This window comes from Malaclemys terrapin, chromosome 3, assembly GCF_027887155.1.
Source record: "Malaclemys terrapin pileata isolate rMalTer1 chromosome 3, rMalTer1.hap1, whole genome shotgun sequence".
Lineage (NCBI taxonomy): Eukaryota > Metazoa > Chordata > Testudines > Emydidae > Malaclemys > Malaclemys terrapin.
Genome location: NC_071507.1, coordinates 20895961 through 20915464, shown reverse-complemented (window position 1 = coordinate 20915464; position 19504 = coordinate 20895961). Strand labels below are relative to the sequence as shown.

Genomic DNA, 19504 nt, shown 5'->3' with positions numbered 1-19504 from the left:
GTGCTGCGGCCTGCACAACTGGGCCCTCAGTCAGCAGCTACCTCTGTCCGGTCACCCAGCTCTGAAGGCAGCAGCGCAGAAATAATGGTGGCATGGTTTGGCCAACAGCCACCGCTCTCCAGCTACCCAGCTCTGAAGTCAGTGCAGAAGTAAGGGTGGCGCAATACCATGACCCTCCTAAAATAACCTTGTGCTCCTCTCCCCTCCCCCCCCCCCCCGACTCCCTTTTGAGGCAGGAATCCCAATTTGAGAAACAGTGGTCTCCCCTGTGAAATCTATGTAGTATAGGGTAAAAGCACACAAAACACCAGATTTCACAGCCCATGAAATGTTTTTCATGCCATGAATTTGGTAGGGCCCTAATAATAACTTATAACCTGAAGAGCCAATTTCTTTAACTTATATAAAACTTACAAGTTCTCACTCTAGGATAATTGTGTGCCAAAAGAAAACGTTCAACCCAGTTCTCCATATTTTGCAGCACCCAACTGTGGGCTAGTTTATTTCGAGGTGTCTGCACTGCCAGCCAATCCAAGCACTGAGATGGATTGTATTCAATCACCTAGAAGAAAAGAGGAAAACAGCAGCAAATAAAATACAGTATATTTTATAGTATTTATTGTATCAAAACCAACTAAGAATTAGTAAGATAATGGGTCAATGAAATCACAGTCAATGGGTTTTGTGTTCCTAAATCACTTATGCACTTTTGAAAATCCCATCCCCTATTATTAGATCCAGCAAATAAACTCTATTTACATCTTACAGTATTGTTTAAAAATGTTTACAAATTTAGGGGGATACTTTCAAGGATGCTACTTAACCAACCTTGAGAGTAATCCCATTTATAAAAATATTTTCTTTTTGTACTTTTTGCCAAGATGACGCATATCACCTCTCATCCTTCAAAGATTTCAAAGTGGGACATCTGCCAGTGTGACAGCTGCCATGATGACCAATACCAGGGATTGAACTGAGTACGTCTAGAGCTGAAGGCACAGTTTATGTTGAAGAGAAAGGCTCTCAATGCCTGCACCCTCTTCCCTTTCAACACCTTAAAATATACTTCTCCCACAAGACCTATTATCTTGAAGTGACTGGGTGACAGAGAGTCTCCTTATTTGTTTATAAAATGCCTTACACACTATGGGCATTATAAAAACAGACAAATTATTTCAGTGTTATGGGCTATCAGCTTATCACTGTTTCTTTGAATGAGAAGTGATTACTAAAATATAACTTCAAACTGACACGGTGGAAAAGGAAGGATAACAATGAACACGCCCTTTAAAACACTGTCAGTATTTTAGCAGAAAAAAGTGATCAAGGACAAAAAGAATCCAGTATGATTTGTTCTACATACTGTACCTCCCATATCCTCTGCAGGATGTAAGAAGCAAAGGGTGGCATTCCTGGAGGACCGCCAGCAAACTCCATTAGCATAGTCAGCAATTTGAAAAAAGGATTGGCTGCCTGTAATGCAAAAAGATACATATATACATTTTGATCACTTTTAGTCAAGTGATATACTTCTGTAAATATTTCTTATGTTAAACCAAATACTTGCATAAAAAAAACTTTGAAAACAGACCAGATATCAGAACAATTTTAATAATCTTTGACCTTTGTCTAGCTGTAACCTGTGAAACATTCATACATATATAGTAGGACTAAGGCTTATATCCTTTCTATGCTGCAGTAAATAAAATGCAACAAGTAATGATCATACTAGGGCAAGGGTAATCAATAGGTAGACCGCAGGCCAAATCCAGACCACCAAATGCTTTTGAACAGACCCTGAAATCTTTTTATTTACTTATTATCATTATTGTTGTTATATTTTAATTATTTTCTCTGGCGTTTGGACCTTGACTATACACCTTGGCCAAGAAATTTGGATTTTGACAAAAAATAATTGACTACCCCTGCACTAGGGATCTCAGTACTGTAGCAGTATTCGCCAGGAGTGGATACCGTGATCTCACACACTTGACAGCTTGGACATTGCTCTCAGTAGAGGGCAGTGGTACTCTTGCATAGTGTTGGAGGACAGACAAATATAGCACATTATTATATAGATGGTATCACTCTCACTGTAAAATTATCATCTTAATTTATTTGTATGAAGGGTAACATTTTCAAATGTGTGTGTCTCAGTAATCCGAAACCTTGAAAATTTTACCCAAAACCAATCAATCATTTGGTCATTCAGGGTTCAAACTGATTACTAGCTTTGGGTTACCTTTGAAACTACCCAACCATTTGTAACCTATCATACTGGCTCTAATTTTACATATTTTTTTAAAGTTTGCCAAGACTAAACTAAATACTGGGTTGTTTTTTTTTGTTTTGTTTTTTTTACAATTTACTCTTCATCAATGACAAAATGCTACTGGGGTGAAGGGAAAAAAGCATTAAAATGTAGTGGATGTCAGCCCATGTGTAGGGAAGTGGATTTGTCACCATCTGATATTGCCTCTTCTAACACACAAAGCAAAGTTGTCATGACATTGGTTTAAGCATGTGCTTCTTTTCCAAGCATGATCAGGTCTCCTTCCTTTGCCATGCCCCTATTTTTCTCTTTACTTTTTTCTGACAGTAGCAAATGAAGATGGCCTTATCTGGGCATACGCTTCCCATTTTGCACATCTTTACCATGTGGAATGCACACAGAGCTCTCAATATGCTTGTTTTTTAGAGCAGAGACTTAGTCCACCTAACATTTGTGTGCATCTAACTGCAGAACTTTGCCCAAAGACTTGCACAATCACAGGATAATCTGTTCTCTCCACTTATCTTAGTCCACAGACATTTCTATTTATCAGATAATTTCTCTTAACTCTTTATGTGAAGAATCTAAAAAAGTGCTATTTGGTTTTGAGCAAAGTGATTATTTGGAATTAGGTAATCTATTTTAGAAAAACTGGTATAAAATGTAGTAAGATTTTATTTCCTCTCATGTAAGTTTTAATGGATCATTTTCCATGCAGAATTCTTTGGCTGTCAAAAGATTAATTTAGTAATTTAAAACAGAAAAAGATTAAGACAAATCATTTAGTAGATAGGCAGTTTCTTTACATACCTCAGGAGTCAACTTTGCTATAGATGTGAAAAGCATGGACACAATCTTAAAAACAAAACACAAACAAAACTCACTTTTAGATTCACATTTGTTCAGTTGTAACACTAAATCACCCCAGTACACTGTACAATTAAACCCTCTCAACAAATAGCAACAGCAGTGGCTGGTACTTACGTGTTCGGCAAGTCGATTATTGTACCGACACAGGCTGAAAATGAGATTGCAGGTTTGCCTGATGTTGATGCCATCACGGATATGTTGAAACAAGAAAGGAAAACCCTGTAACAAGTACCAAGGTATTATTAATATCTAACAACTTTTAATGAATATTTTTTTCAAGATAGTTGATTATATTTTCACATTTAGAAGTATTACCTTTCCTCCTGTTAATGCTGCCATGTCGTTTTGTGACAAAGTCAAGTGCCTAAAACACAACAAAATATTTATCACTTTAGCATAGAAACCATTAAACTGGATTTATGTACTAGCAACCAGGGAACTGAGTATGTCAGCCCAAGATCCTCTCTACTATAAGTTTTAATGTTACACCTAAGAGAAAATAGATGAATTAAATTAAAACTGCTACTATAATTTTAGCATGGTAAATAATTAAAAATTAGGCCTATAAAATGATTGTTCAATAGTCTTACTAGGAACTTAAGTCATTTGGTCAGCAAAGAACTCAATATTATACTTTAAAATGCCTAAAGACACTGTGCCAGAGTACGATCTCAAATTACACTATTGTAAAACCAGAGTAATTCCAGATTTATACAGTACAATCAAAATCAGAATCTGTCCCTTGGAAGTTCTTGCCTTTCTGAGCGAGACTGTTCAACCAGAAGAGCAATGAGGGCAATCATCTTTTCAAGTGCAGCAGGCCTGTATTTTTCTTCTGCTAATGAAAGAATGTCTTCCTCCTCCTCCTCCTCCTCTCCTTCCTCTTCAGATAGCACTTCAACTTGCGGCTGGATAAACGGGGGGGGGGGGGGGGAGAGAAGATCCATAAACTCAATAATAACATTATATACCAGAGTTTTAAAGAGACTGCTAAATGTTTTAATTTTTTTCTCAGTTTTGAGCATTCCAAACACCCTAATTTGCTTGCACAAATCAAATCAAACAGACATCTAATGATCTGCTTTGCATGTTCAAATATTTGCATGTAAAAAATACAGAACACAAATTCAAAAGCTGGGTTAAGATCATCCTATTTATCCCTTTATGACAATTTAATTAATTGCTAAGAAATTGCAAGCAAGTTTAAAGTGTACATGAAGTGAGTTGGTAGTCTCAGTTCACATCTTAGCTGATAGCAGTCTACATAATACAAACTGTTGTCACAAAGGGCAATATTACTGCCAGTCTCAGCAGAAAAGCCAAGGACTAAATAGGTATGGAAACTGACCTATCCTCTCAGGCCTAAAAGAGGTAACTCTAAACCAGATTTGAGGCACACTTATAGGAAATTATTAGGAACCTGAATGTCTGCTGCTAATTCTGTACTAAACAAAAAACGTCAGTATACAGCATAATCAATCCAGCATTTTTCAGAAACACTGCATTCATTTGAGATGACCATATTACATTTATTTTTCTTTTAAAGTGAAACAATTTCCTGAACAGTTTTGATATTATTTATCAGCTGGTAAATTAAAAAACAAAGCAACGAGGATTACTTAGATTTTCATATTTTAATTATTTTTCCAGAAAAAAGTTACTTACGTTTTCAGGTCCTTTAGTTCCCATGTAGAAATGGACCATTGTTGATATGGCTTGCAATGAAAGCAAGAACTGACTCTGAAAATGTAAATATTGAGTTATCTGAGTAATACATATACATTTATATACACAAACACAATTTCTAAAACTACAAAAGCTATATTCACCTCTTCTTCTCCCATTTTGGCAAATTCATAAAGAAATGCAAAGTATTCTGTGAGATGTTTACTGTGAGGTTTAACACCATGCTCCATAATTGACAAGAGCGTCTTCACGAAGCGAGTTACACATGAGCGGCTACCAATATCTTCCACAGGACCATCCATGTCATCCGAACTGAAAACATAGTTCAATTTAGTATGTTAAACTAGCATTAGACAAAATAATCTTGAACCAGTCCAAATAGAAGTTAAACAAATCTATGTTTATATAGTCCATTCTTACTGTAAAGACTCAAGGCTCTAACACAATATTAGCTATGGTAAGTATACCATGGATGACAATTATACATAACAATATAATCACTCAAACTATAAATGGCACCTACCACCAAAATGCTTGTCAGTGTTATGAGGGTGAAAATAAATTTATTAAAGCATAGTTTTAGTCAGAAGAGGAATTCTGTAAAAAAGCATAATGGGATTTCATATCTCTGACATCCACGTCAAATTTTCTCAGCTATCAAGTCAGACAATGATTATTGTACAGGAATGTTATAGTGTTGTTTGCAAATGTGACCTGTGTCCAGCAGATACATTTGTTTCAGACAAGCAACAAAAATACGGGTATCAGCAAAAAATAGGCGTTAATCATGTTTAGAAAATTTCTTCTAATGCTTTTTAAACACATTCTAATCTCAAAAATGTCTGGTCTTAGAAACTTAAAATGAACCGAATCCTCTCCCTTCCATCCTCAGCAGCTGTGCTCTTCGTGAATACTGTCTAGCCACAAGCAGCCTGATTTACTCAGTTATCTGCTTATGGCACCTTCTCCTTCTTCTCACGGCCCACCCAAAGGGACAGGAAATACACCTCTACCCAGATATAACGCGACCTGTTATAACACGAATGCGGATATTACGCAGTAAAGCCGTGCTCCGAGGGGGCAGGGCTGCGCACTCCGGCGGATCAAAGCAAGTTCAATATAACGCGGTTTCACCTATAACATGGTAAGATTTTTTGGCTCCCGAGGACAGCCCGTTATATCAGGGTAGAGGTGTATATACATTGCCTGTGCATTTTCCTTAGGTATGTTTTTAGCTTCAGTACCTGTGCCAAGACCACTACCAAGAGAAACTGTTAATATCCTGGCTTAGTCTGCTCCAGGTAGAAAGCCAGAGCCTGTCTCACATCCAGCGTGTGGAGGCGGCGCTCCTCACTGGATGCATGGGGTTTGGGGCAGAGGACTGACAGAAAAATGTCCTGACCACCTTCGGGAGGAACGAGGGGTGTGAGGAGTTCCTTACACTTGGAAAAGTCTGTGCACCACTACTGGGTGAAGAGACCACTCGTGCTGAGGGGAAGTCCTGCTCAATTGACCCACCCGCATGTTCCGGGCACCCGGCAGATGGAAGGCCTGTAGGTAGATGTTGTGAGCTATACAGAAGTCCCACAACCTGAGGGCTTCGCGGCAGAGGATCGGGCCCCGCCTTGCCTGTTGAAGAGGGACGGGGGGAGGGGTGGGAGGGGGGGGAATGGGAGAAAACTGGAGAGCGTATCCCCTCTCCACCGTGCAAAAGATCCAATGGTCTGAGGTTATAAGGAGCTCAGGGCAGTACGACTGGTGTGCACGGCCTTCTGCTAGCACCTGGAAGGCTGGGTGGTCAGGGTCCTCACGGACAACACGGCCTCCATGTTCTAGGGACCAAGCACGGTGGAAACGGGAGAGGTGATCCCGAAATAAAGGGAATGGATCCTGGGTAGTGGCTGGCACGCTGTCCTTGAGCGCACCTTCAAAAATTTTACCTAGGCCCTGAAGGTGGTCTAGGAGGGCCTTGGTTCTGACCGGGTTGGGGGCCGGTCGACCTCCATCTACCACCTCGTCCCCGCCTTCTGGGGAAGTCCTGTCTTGGATGAGGAGGAGGAGGGTAGAACCTTTGTGGCTGGGGCCTAAAGGGCCTGCGCTGGGGGTCCTGGGACATGCATCCCCAGGGAGCGCATGATGGTTCTGGAGTCCTTGAGGCTCTGCAACCGAGAGTCCGTCTTGTCCGAGAACAACCCCTGGCCCTCGAACGGCAGATCTTGCAGTGTCTGCTGCAGTACTGGCGGTAACCCCGATACCTGAAGCCAGGAGACGCGTCTCATGGCTATCCCAGACTCTAGTGTCCTGGCGGCAGAGTCCGCTATCTCCAGGGAGGCCTGAAAGGAGGTCATAGCCACCTTTTTACCTTCCTCCACTAGGGCCCCAAACTCCTCTCTCGAGTCCTGGGGGACCAACTCTTTAAATTTACCCATGGAATTCCATGAGTTGTAATTGTACCGACTCAAGAGTGCCTGTTGGTTTGCGGCTCTGAGCTGCAGACCCCCGCTGAGTAAACCTTACGTCCGAACAATCGAAGCGTTTGGCGTCCTTCGATTTGGGTGCTGCCGCCTGCTGACCATGACGCTCTCTTGTGTTCACTGAGGAGACTACTAGTGAACACGGGGAGGATGTGTATAGAGGTACTCATGGTCTTTAGAGAGGACAAAGTACTTCTTCTCTACACCTCTGGCAGTGGAAGGGATGGAGGCCGGGGTTTGCCATATGGCATTAGCGTTAGCCTGGATCGTACGAATAATGGGCAACGCCACCCGGGATGGGGCATCAGCTGAGAGGATGCTCACCACCGGGTCCTCCACCTCCACTATCTCCTCTGCCTATAGGTCCATGTTCCGTGCCACCCTACGTAACAGGTCTTGGTAGGCATGGAGGTCTATGGAGGTGGGCCTGAGGTTGTTGTGCCCGCCACCGCCTCATCTGGGGAGGATGAGGACGCCGCCTCAGGGGGTAAAGGATCCAGATGAGGGTCCGTCTCCAAGGGTCCCTGATGTGCAGGATCCCCTGCACCGGGGTCTGGGACCTGCGGGGGTGTCGGCACAGGAGCCTCCATGCCCCCTGGGGGAGGATGGGAGATGGTGGCCTCAGGTACCCTGGGCTCAGAGTGCGCCTAGCGAGAGGCCGCTGGTGGAGCCCCTTGAGCTTGGTGATATGCCCATGGGGTCCAGAAAGACCAATGTGCAGGGTCCTGTCTAGGGTCCTCTGCCCCTCCTGCCAATGGCCCAAGTCGTCTGCAGCCTGACCCTGAGCAGGGTATGCTGATCGGGAAGCCCCTTCCGACAAGCAAGACGCTGATCTTGAGGGCCAGGGCGGTGCCAAGCGCGATTGCAGGGGCTCGTCCTGGAACGGTGCTGAGCGGTTCTGGTCCACAGGCGAGCGGTCTCTGCGCGGTGCCGGGGAGCAGTACCAGGATTGAGAACGGTGCCGATGGCCATGCCGGTATCGGGATTCAGATCTGGATCGTGAAGACAAAGACCGTCTGTAGACTCGGTGCCGGGAGCGGCCTCGCGAACAGGAGCAGCGCTCAGACCGGTGCTGGGAACTGCATCTGGACTCCGACCGGTACCGATGTTCAGGTCGGTGGCGAGAGGTAGACCGGTGCCGGGAGGAAGATCTGGGCCGTGAGTACGACTGGCGCCGAGATGAAGATCGGTGCCGGGACTGCGAGCGGCGTCGGGGCCTGCTCTGAGACTGGGAGAGGTGCTGCGAGTCCACGCTTGGAGATGGAGGGCGTATCAGGGCAGGCTTGCCCCTGGATTGCACCGTGCGAAGGGGATGCGGTGCCACAGTCTGAGATGGCGCCGGCTCTGTGAAAGCAATGAGGTCTTTCGCCGTCGCAAATGTCTCCGGCGTAGAGGGGAAGACAGGGCTCAAGCACAGGACGAGGCGGTAAGCCAGTCCGCACCAGACTCAACGGCCCTACAACCGGTGCCGGAGTCAACCGTGTTGATGATGCCTGTATCCTCTGGTGCTCCGAAGCCGGACGTGGCTCTACCACTGGTGCGGGGGGAGCCGGTGCCTGTTGGACGGCAGCGTCCTGGGTCTTGCGGGGTCTTTTATGTCCCGGAGACAGGGAACGGCGCCAAGGGACTTGCGGCGGACGCGGTGCCGACGGAGGATGGTGCAGTGGGGCCTTATCTGCGTCTCCTCGTGGTGCAGTACCGGAGAGCACCACCGGGGCACTGCGCACCGAGGCGCTCAGTGCCGGAACTTGGCGTGCCGAAGGAAGATCTGGGCTAAGTGCCGCCTCCATAAGGAGCTGCTTAAGTCTAAAGTCCCGCTCCTTTTTGGTCCTGGGCCCGAAAACCTTGCAGATCTTACACTTGTCCATCTGGTGAGACTCCCCTAGACACTTCAGACATGAGTCGTGAGGGTCTCCCGTTGGCAAAGGCTTAGCACAGGTCGTGCACGGCTTAAAGCCAGGAGCCTTGGGCACGAGCCTGGCTGCGTGCCGGGTGGAAAAGGGGGGATAAAAGCCCCCTTAGCCCCCACTAACTATTTATAACTACTCTACAAAACTATTAACAACAAACTACTAATCTATAAGTATATAACCAACAACTATCTACAAGAATGAACAATTAAAGCTAGGGAGAGTGGAGAACAGCTATGCTGCGCTCCACAGTTCCAACGACCGTCACGGGCGGTAAGAAGGAACTGAGGGGGCGCTGGGTCGGCTGAGGTATATATCCAGCGCCATGAAGGCGCCACTCCAGGGGGCTTTGCCATCAAACGGAGGACCTCCCTGCAGGTCTGCGCCTCGCTGGACAGTCCAGAGAGCAGGAGCCATGATGCCCTTCTCATGGATACCGCTGAGGCCATGGACCGTGCGGCCGTGTCCACTGCATCCGAACCTGCCTGCAGGGTTGCCCTGGCAGCCGCTGTACCCTCCTCCACCAGCGCTTCCTATCGCGCTCCTGGAGGGAGTCCTCAAATTTGGGCAGGGAGCCCCACAGACTGAACTCATATCAGCCCAGGAGAGCCTGGTGGTTCGCCACGCATAACTGGAAGCTCAAGGACGAATAAATTTTCCTTCCAAAAGAGTCCAGCCTCCGCGAATCTTTATTTTTCGGGGTAGGAGCGGGCTGGCCCTGCTGCTCCCTGTGGTTGACTGACTCGACCACTAGGGAGTTAGGAGCAGGATGGGTGTATAAGTATTCATGCCCCTTGGTGGGTACAAAATACTTGCATTCCGCTCTTAGAGATGGGGGCCAGTGAGGCTGGGGTTTGCCACAGGGCATTTGAAACTTTTGCCATCCCTTCATGGAGAGGCAAGGCCACCCTGCCCGGTGCTGAGGAGGACAGCACATTAAACAGCGAGTCTGAGGGCTCCTCCATCTCCTCTGCTTGGAGGTGGAGGCTTGATGCCACTCTTTTTAAGAGTTCTTGGTGGGCCCTAAAGTCCTCCTGCGGAACGGAGGGAGATGGGGCTGTAATTGCCTCATCCGGGGAGGATGAGGAGGCCGGCGCGGTACTTTGGGTGGCCACTGACACCAGAAGGTCCACCACCTGAGCGGTCTCCAGGCACGGTGCCGAGGATGTATGTCCCACTAACTCCTTCTTCGGAGGTCCAGAGAGGGAGGCCAATGGTCCTTCTGAGGCTCTGTGGCACTGGCGGGGCCGGCTGTTAGGCCTGGCTGGCCTGGCCCATCGATGGACGACTACAAAGGGAGGCCGGGCTGACATACGACCTGCCGCTGTCCCCGGACCGGGAAGAGCAGCGGCACCAGAAATGATGCTGACCACGGGACCGCCATCCCAACGTGGCGGACTGGTACCGTCGGTAACAGCTGCTCGGCGATCGGCTCCAGTGAGCGGACCCACGACGGTGAGACACCGGCGATTGATGCCCGGGGCTGCTGAGGCAGTGCCATGGCAGGGTCCTGGAGTGGGACACCGAACGGGAACGACATTGACGTCCATGCCATGACCGGCTACAATAACTCCTCTGAGACGAGGACCTTTGGTGACATCTGCCTCGGTCCAGTCGGTGTTCGCTCCTCGGGGCAGAGTGGTGCCGAGAGTCTCGGTCAGATGGAACCCAACCAGACAGCTTGGTGGGCGTTGAGGGCAATCCACGTGGACTTTGTCCTAAACGGTCGCTGGGCGGCGAACAGCGTCAGGAACATTCCCTCGACCGAGACTAGTACTGAGCTGGGGGCGACTGCAGAGATCGCCCCCTCCGAAGTGGCGGCTTGCCTCTGGATCGCGGGGCCAACATCAGCGGTACCCAGGCTGCCTCCAGGGCCTCCAGCGTGGAGGGCATCCGGGCAGGCCTGCTCCGAATGGGCTGGGCTTCTCAGCTCGACTTGAGTCGAAGGCCTAGTGGCCAGTGGGGATCAAGGACTGCCCGACATGGGTCTAGCCTCTGTCCCAGGTTTACTCCAGGGCCGCGGCGAAGAAGGCCTCTTTCTAGCCTTCTTGGCGTTCCCTGTGGACGGGGAGTGGTGCGGACTAGTCAATGGCGCCGAAGGGTCGCCGCGCACTGACACCTCAGTTCCCGGTGCTGACTCAGAGGGGCGCGCCAGAGCCAGGGTCAGTGCCGACTCCATCAGAATAGCCAGGAGCCTAATGTCCCTTTCTCTCTTGGTCCGAGGCATAAACGACTTGCAAATCTTGCAGCGATTGCTGAGATGGGTTTCCCCCAAACAGGGCAGACAGTCTGCGTGTGGATCACTCAGTGGCATAAAACGCATACAAGTGTCGCACGACTTAAACCTGGGGCACGGGGCATGCCCCAGTCCGGGTGCTCTAGCTAAACTAAACTAAACTAACTAACTACAGATACCATACACTGAATGAACAAGCAGTTTTGGGGACGAGCTACAGCAAAGCTGGAGCAGAGCAGTTCCGAAGCACCTTCACTGGTGGCAAGGAGGAACTGAGGGTGGGGGGAGCGCGCAGTGCCCCTTATATTGCTCCAAGGGTTGCTGGGGCGCTTCCCTACGGGTACTGCTGGGGGAAAACTTCCGGCACCGGTGCACGTGGCGAGCAGGCACACCTATTATGGAATACACATGAGAAATCACTCGAAGAAGAAGAGGAAGTGGCTTTCCGCACCTATATGACACTGTTTGAGGCACCAGGTTTCCTTATCCTTCTTGCAGCAACCTTGTCTTAATGAGGTCTTTTAGAAGCAGCAGAGTATGGATGCTGCTATCTTTCAACTCTAATGCTGAAATTTTAAGCATCACCATCTTTTGTAAGGCAAAATATGGTGGTAAAAATTCAGAACCTTGCAGAGGAGAGAGAGATTATAGCAGAATCTTCACCAGTACCGCCTGGGGTCTGATCTTCACATTCCCACTCCACCAGCAAGAGGAAAGGTCAAGAACTTTCACACATCGCAAAAGGAACATGTGATGGCATTTGCCCCCATGGTGAAGGAATTTCTCTGACTCCACTGAGGGAAAAAGACCAGAATTCACACTGGGCTGGGTCATGCTGGGTCAGAGAACTAACACTATTTCTTGAGGCTGCCATCTTTTTCTTTAAAATCTCACATTTCATTTAAAGGAATATCTGTAGCTCTGCTGAGAAAATCCAGAAAATGTGAAATGAATATGAACAGATACAGCGATTACTGCCTGAATCTGCAAAAAGCCTAAAACAACAGCCCACAGAGATATGAACTGTTCCATTAATACGAATTGAGAATGTTAATTCTGATCCCCAAAGATGGTAATTTAAAATGTCGATATCGTTAACTATGTCACTGCTATCCAATCATATAAGAACGGATCAGGAGGATGACAGATCTGCTCTAACTGCTGTGTTAGTGTCTCTTTTTGATGCCACAAGTGGCAGGGAGGGGACTGATATTTTTTCAGTGGAGCTGAAAGGTCAGAGGGGAGCCCCAGGATGCATCCAAGCCCCACGAAGGGAGAGACATCCCACAAGCCCAGTGGGGCATCCAACATCATCAATCAGCCATACCAGCATCCAGGGCCAGGTAGGTTCTGGGCGGTGTTTGTTGCCAAGTGGCTTTCACTTTGTCTGTAATTGCTCCTGCTCCTACATCTCTGCTGTTTGTTTCATGCTTATAGGATAATTTAGGATAATTTAATAAGCAAATCTTTGACACAGTTGTAGCACATTTAATTACAAATAAAAAAAGGTTGCAGGTGCAAATATTTTACCAGTCTTCCATTCCTGGTTGCAGATATAGATGTGCATGCACTGGCCTCAGTCTCTGTATCACATGAATACACAAGCGCTGGAACATCTGCAAAAGGATAAGTTATAAAATAGACTTTTTTTTGTTCACTTTTTTAAGTATGTGTGAGTGTGTGTTTTTATAGTAAAGCATATTCAGGTTCCAAAAACCGTGTTTCCCAATACTACATGTTTCAAAATTATAGTCAAGATTAAGATGACCATATTCTATTTGCTGTAATGTTGCAGTATCAAACTCTAATATGACAGTCAAACCTGATTTTAATGAACACACCTCATGGCTGGAACCTAGATATGGTCCTACTATTAGTATATTTTGTATTATAATGAAATGGGCACCTGACAGTGCTTGTCATAAAGGTTACACAATAGTTTCCATTATTTCCTGTTCCTACATAGTCATTATTTACTTTTTGCCTGACATTTTGCATACTCTGTCTCTGGCTGTGCGTAAATTTATCTCATTGTACAATAATTCTAATTAAACTTTTTTTAAGCACATCTGTATCAAAAAATGGCTGAAATTTGAAATATACATTGTATTCACTAAGAACTAGCACATTTGCCTAAAATTTAAGCGAACCTAATAAAGCACAACTCCCATTGTGACACTGCTGCATATTTAATGAGTTATGCTTTTACACTGCAACTATTACCATAGCATCCACCCCACCTGACCTGACCAAAAGAGGCATATGCAGCAAAATCCTCCAAAAAATCATCTTAATACCAGAAAAGGGTAAACTGTGGGAATGAGATAAACAATGACTTATGATTTTGGGGTTTTATTGATACATTTTGCTATATTTTGCAAATTATAAAATTCAAGTACCGAATCTTGCAGATTCTAGCTAAGCAAGCTGTCAATGGGACTACTCATATCTCTTTCTGATGCAAGATATAGTGTATATACTTGTTCATAAGCCGAATATTTTTGATAAAAACGTGACGCATCAAGGGGGTCGGCTTATAAATGGGTCTACACCAAAATTTGATGATTTTAAACTCTATGGAATCATTGATTTGAATATCTAATACATTGCCGTTTTGTTTACCTGGAGCGTCTGCAGGCATGGAGCCCCTAAGCAACCTGTGGCCACGGTTGGCCATTCCCAGCCAATGAGAGCTGCGGGAAATGGCGCGCCACTTCCCGCAGCTCCCATTGGCTGGGAACGGCGAACCACGGCCGCAGGGAGCTGAGGGACTCCATGCCTGCAGACACTCCAAGTAAACAAAACGTCCCACCAGCGGCTTACCCTGACAGCCGGGAGCCAAAGTTTGCCAAACCCTGAAATATAGGGTCCGCTTATGAAAGGGTTATACAGTTTTTGCTATTTTTACCTAACCATCCTGGGAGGGTCGGCTTATAAACGAATGGGCTAATGAACAAGAATATACAGTAAGCTAATAAAAAAAATGCCTTCAGCTAGGCAGCAGAAGTCAAACAGCTTAGTTCTACCTCATTCCCACCTTAGTGAGGTATGAACTTAAAGTAACTGTGAATATTCAAATACTGACATTAAGTACAGATAGCTTTTTCACTTTCATGACTTTTACAGAAAAGGAAATTAAATTAAAATATTATGTTAACGAAAATGTTTCACAGTTAAAATAGCACACAAAAACCAGAAAATGCAGAAGTTAAGGTTTTAACAGCAGTATTGACTTGGGAGTGTTGTACTTACTGTATGTATTATTTTCTATTCCTGTTTCTCTGGTTAAGTGTGCAGATCACTATGTCATTTTTTATGTTACAAAATATAAGTTAATATAAACAAATATGCAGTTTGGCTGAATTTATGTTGGTGTTGCAAGAATCTTAAATTATGCCCTTTCTGACTTAGTGATTTTGACCGTGAACCATAACACTGCATTAAAGACTGTCTGGTTCTTGCTCACACACTCAGGGTATAACTGATTGCCATATGTGGGGTTGGGAAAGAATTTTCCCCCAGGTTGTACTGGCAGATTTTCACCTTTCTCTGCAGTGAGTGGGTGCGGGTCACATGCCAGGATTATCTGAGTATATATCACTTAATTATTGCCCTACTACTGCAGGGTCTCAAGCACTGGTGCACCTTGGTCCCCCCTACTATCCATCTGTGGCACATAACAGTCTAGTCTCCTTTGGGCTGTTATATTTTGGTCTAATTTCAGGTGGGGAGTTATAGTATGGGTGCTGGGTGATGTTAGTGGCCTGTGATATACAGGAAATCAGACTAGATGATCTTGTAGTCCCTTCTGGCCTTAAATTCCAAGACTCTGTGTAGGATTTTGCTATGAATAATATAATGTTTGCATAGCCAGATAAACTTCACAAATCAAATACAGGTGGGGCAGGAAATGAGAGTTATGTGCAGTAATGTGAATTGCCAATATTATTGTACAATTAGTAAAAATAAACCGTTTCTGCTTACGGATCAAATAGGTGTTTTTTTGTATAAAGTCATATTTTTTCTTACCTGCCTCACAATTTGATTGGGACACTTGATTAGAATCTGCATTGGCCACCAATCATCATCAGCCATCCGATCCAAAAACCACTGCATAAAATACATATTATATGCTCTTTATTGTACATTTCAAATTAACAGTTATATTAATTTTTCTTACAGTCATCCTTTAATATGCTATTAAAATTCAGAGGATTATTAATTATTATTATTAAAACAGAAAACATAAGTCCAAGAGAAATCTGAAAATCCTTTGTCCCTGGGGAAGAGGGAAAATAGTAACTATACGTACGAGTTTGCATGTAATATGTTTAATACCCTTCATCCCAGGATCTCCAAGGCCTGGATTCAGAGAAGCTATCCCTGTTTCAGAAGGGTGCTTAAGGATGTGGGTAACCTTAAATATGCAATTAAATCCCATCAAAGTCAGAGAGACTTAAGTACGTATTTAAGATTAAGTACATACTAAAGTGCTTTGCAGAAGAGAGATGCTTAGGTGATTCCTGAATCAGGGCCGTAAATGCTTTTCAAAGGTGAGTAAGCATTATCATCTCTATTTTACATTTGGAGAAAATTAGTCTCCGTGAGATTAAATGATCTGCCAAAGTCAGGAGGTGAAAGGCAGTTGGGAGTAGAACTGAGGCCTCCTGACTCATAGAACTACGCTCAATTCACTAGACAATGTTGCCACTTTAGAATGAACAATTCAGGTTCTTATTTTTTTTCTTGGTTTAATAGTATTTTAGCATGTTCTATTTCTAGGGTCCTTCACTTTCACTTTTTGGTGTTTTATTCTCAAACCACAGTGATGAATTTGTGTCACCAGATTATTGAATGTTAAATATCAATTTAACAATCTGAAGATTGTATTTGAAAACAAACACTGTAATTAATGCATATACACCCCTACCTCGATATAGCTCGACCTGATATAACATGGTAAAGCAGTGCTCCGGGGGGGCGGAGCTGTGCACTCCGGTGGATCAAAGCAAGTTCAATGTAACACGGTTTCACCTATAACACGGTAAGATTTTTTGGCTCTCGAAGACAGCGTTATATCGAGGTAGAGGTGTATATTAGATAACATCTATTGCAGGATGTTAATTATGGCTGAAACCATAACATTATGCAGTAACAGGAAGTTTGGCACAGTAGGCATTGCAAGGGAATGGGCCTGTCATTAAGACTTGCAATCTCAATGTCATTTTGGACACTCCTCTTCTCCTTGAATATTCAGATTAAGACCAAATTCTGTCAATTTTTCCTCTTCGGTATCTCAAAATTCTGTCCTTTCCATCCATATGGCAACATTCTTTGGACATGCCTTCATCTTCAGACTGCAACCTCTTTCTCCTGGCTTCCCCCCATGCTCCCATTTGTCTCTACAAAAATATTAATGCTAAAATCATCTTCCTCCCACAAAACTCCTACCATGTCACTCCATTCTTCTCATCCTTTCACAGGCTTTCCTTTGCCCTCCACATCAAGTTCAAGTCCCTCATCTTCACCAGCAAGGCTCCGTTTGAGTTTGCTCTTGCCTATCTCTCTACTCTTACCTCTTCTTACTCTCTTCACTCCACCCCAGCCTCCTATGTCACTGCTCCTTTTGTTTCCTTTCCCTTGTTTCCATGCCTTCTTCCATGCTGTGCCTTACGCATGAAAGTCCCTTGCAATGCCTACTGTGCCAAGTGACCAACCTCACGCCACTTAAACCCCTCTGCCAAAACCTATCAATATTAAACAGTCAGCCCAAGAGGGTGTATACAGCTATGTCTACTACTACAGTCATGAAAGCGTTTTGCCTTATGGCCTGCCTCCAGGCTCATCAGAAGGGGCAGCAATGTCATCCCCTTAGTCCCTGCAGCATTTTCCATACAAAGTTTAGGCTTTGCACAAGGGAGGAATTTCACCTCTTAGTACACGTATGTCCAAATACTCCAAAATACCTAGTGATGCTAACCCCTAAAAATGCAAAATTCTTTATATAAAGTTGTTTTTTTACTTTTTTACCTTGTTCAACACCTCATTATTTATCTCACCTCACAAGCTGCCTGACTGTTATTAAACTGTTTTGTTAACAGTTCAATCCACTGAAGCATTGTGGGCTAAAGAGAAATAGGAAAAAAGATTTTAAGATCAAATTCCAACTTAATCTTACGTTTCTACACAACCAGTTAATATATTTAGGCTTAAGAACATATGCAATTACAATCCATTAAAATGTTTAATGAAACTGAAATAAATTTCTTAACAAAAAAGTAATACATATTTTGGAGATTGAACTAAATACTACACACTGTGTAGTCACTATCCAGGCAACTGCATTTTTCACATTTAAACTGATTTGATATTAATTACATTCTAAAAAAATCTTTCCCAAGTATTGTTGATCCTCCTCCTGCACTCTTAGAAGAAATCATAATCCATGTTTATGTTAAAATCCATTGACTCCAAATACCAACAGTTGTAACTCAACTATATTAGGGAGACCACACTGCAAACAACACTATTTTAATTGCCAAAATATATTAATTCTCAACATGATCCCAAAACTAAAGGCATATCAAGGGTTTTCAGTAAATTATGTGGAAATAATATTTTGTATCATTTTAAGAATCAGAATCTGATTTTAGTTTAAAAGTGAGATTAGGTGTTTGGTGGTAAAAAAAAAAATTAGCTAATTTTTAAGTAACAAACAGGTCCACATTAGTTCTCCATGATGTACATGCTACATTCTTGTACTGAAGTGTATGAAGAGTTTAAAGAAGGTGAAACTGCTTATAAGTAAAGAGTTTTAATTTATTGAATATATTTTTTTTACTTCCTAATTTTGAACTAGATTGTATCTAGAGCTAACACAGCCATGCAGGAATGTAGGGGGAAGTACAGACACCCGGTTGGTTGCATAAGAGATGCCTCAATTGTGGCTCTGGGTGCAAGGAGAAGAGCAGGGGTTATACACTTAAAGGTACCCCTCATCCCCGACCATACCTTATAAGTAAGCTGGGGGATGGACAAGGAGTGGGGGGTGCCCTAGCTCTGTTTTCCTCCCTCACATAGACCACATGAGTGAAGTAGTTTACTTCTTCTTCAGGACAAGAGAGAAGCAGGGGAAGAAATGACTCTCAGAGCCTGAGGAAAGGCAGCTAAGCACAGTCTAATACTAAAGGGTGAGCCTAAAGACTCAATCTTGCCATTAAAGTTCATCATTCAGTGAAAAAAGGAAGAGGTGAAAATTATTTTATATTCTATTATTTATATTTAATAATATCTGAGGAGCTAGCAGAAGGCTTTGTCACAGCTCTGCTTCATGTAACTACATTAGCAATCCTATTTCATTACTAGATTTATGTGGGAATATACATACATATATATATACACACACACACACAAAATATATATATAAAAATTAACACCTATTACCAATAAATACTAATAAAGAAAATGAGATGGGGGCCAAATCCTGTTTGCTTTACTGACAGAAGTAATCCCACTTAACTCCTAATGTTAAGCACATGCTTAAGTGCTTTACTGGATCAGGGCCAGAATGCTAGGCACCTTGCAGGATCAAGCCCATAACACATTTCAGCATTAGCTCACAACAGCTTCAGTTATGAAAAACATTTCATTAGAGATGATGAGCTAAACAAGACATTGAGTTTTTTCTTTGCTCTTTTCAAAAAATGCCACAGCCACCAGAGATAGGCAACCCCTTATCTAACGAAAGGTGGTATCTGTAACCTCTCACACTCCATTACAATGCTAGCATTTGAAAAATGAGTCCAAATATTGTTGTGGAGCACTTAAATCCACAGACCTAGGTCCTGCTGCTACTATTTGCGTTGGTCTGCTGAAACAAAACAGCTTTAAACATGGAGGAACCAGGCTTTTGAGAATTCCCCTGGCATGGGAGATTTTTCCAGTGATGTATGGTTGTCATAGGAGTTCCTACACTACTCTTAGCTTTCCCTGGCATAACTGGGATAGCCAGGTGAAAAAAACTGTGGCGAGGATGCCTCTGCATCTGACTGATAGC

The 19504-nt window shown here is 44.1% G+C and overlaps 1 protein-coding gene across 5 annotated transcripts in view; it reads right to left on the bottom strand.

Annotated features, from left to right (window-relative positions):
• USP34 (ubiquitin specific peptidase 34) overlaps positions 1-19504 on the bottom strand; it is a 264685-nt gene that overhangs the window by 37280 nt on the left and 207901 nt on the right. For all 5 annotated transcript variants that reach the window (XM_054021746.1, XM_054021747.1, XM_054021750.1 and 2 more), the window contains 11 exons: positions 17508-17573; positions 15478-15558; positions 12979-13064; positions 4972-5140; positions 4808-4882; positions 3899-4050; positions 3458-3506; positions 3257-3361; positions 3083-3127; positions 1369-1473; positions 415-562 (listed from right to left, as the gene is read on the bottom strand). In XM_054021746.1, coding sequence (XP_053877721.1) covers positions 415-562; positions 1369-1473; positions 3083-3127; positions 3257-3361; positions 3458-3506; positions 3899-4050; positions 4808-4882; positions 4972-5140; positions 12979-13064; positions 15478-15558; positions 17508-17573 — 1081 coding nt within the window. The remainder of the gene's footprint in view (positions 1-414; positions 563-1368; positions 1474-3082; positions 3128-3256; positions 3362-3457; positions 3507-3898; positions 4051-4807; positions 4883-4971; positions 5141-12978; positions 13065-15477; positions 15559-17507; positions 17574-19504) is intronic.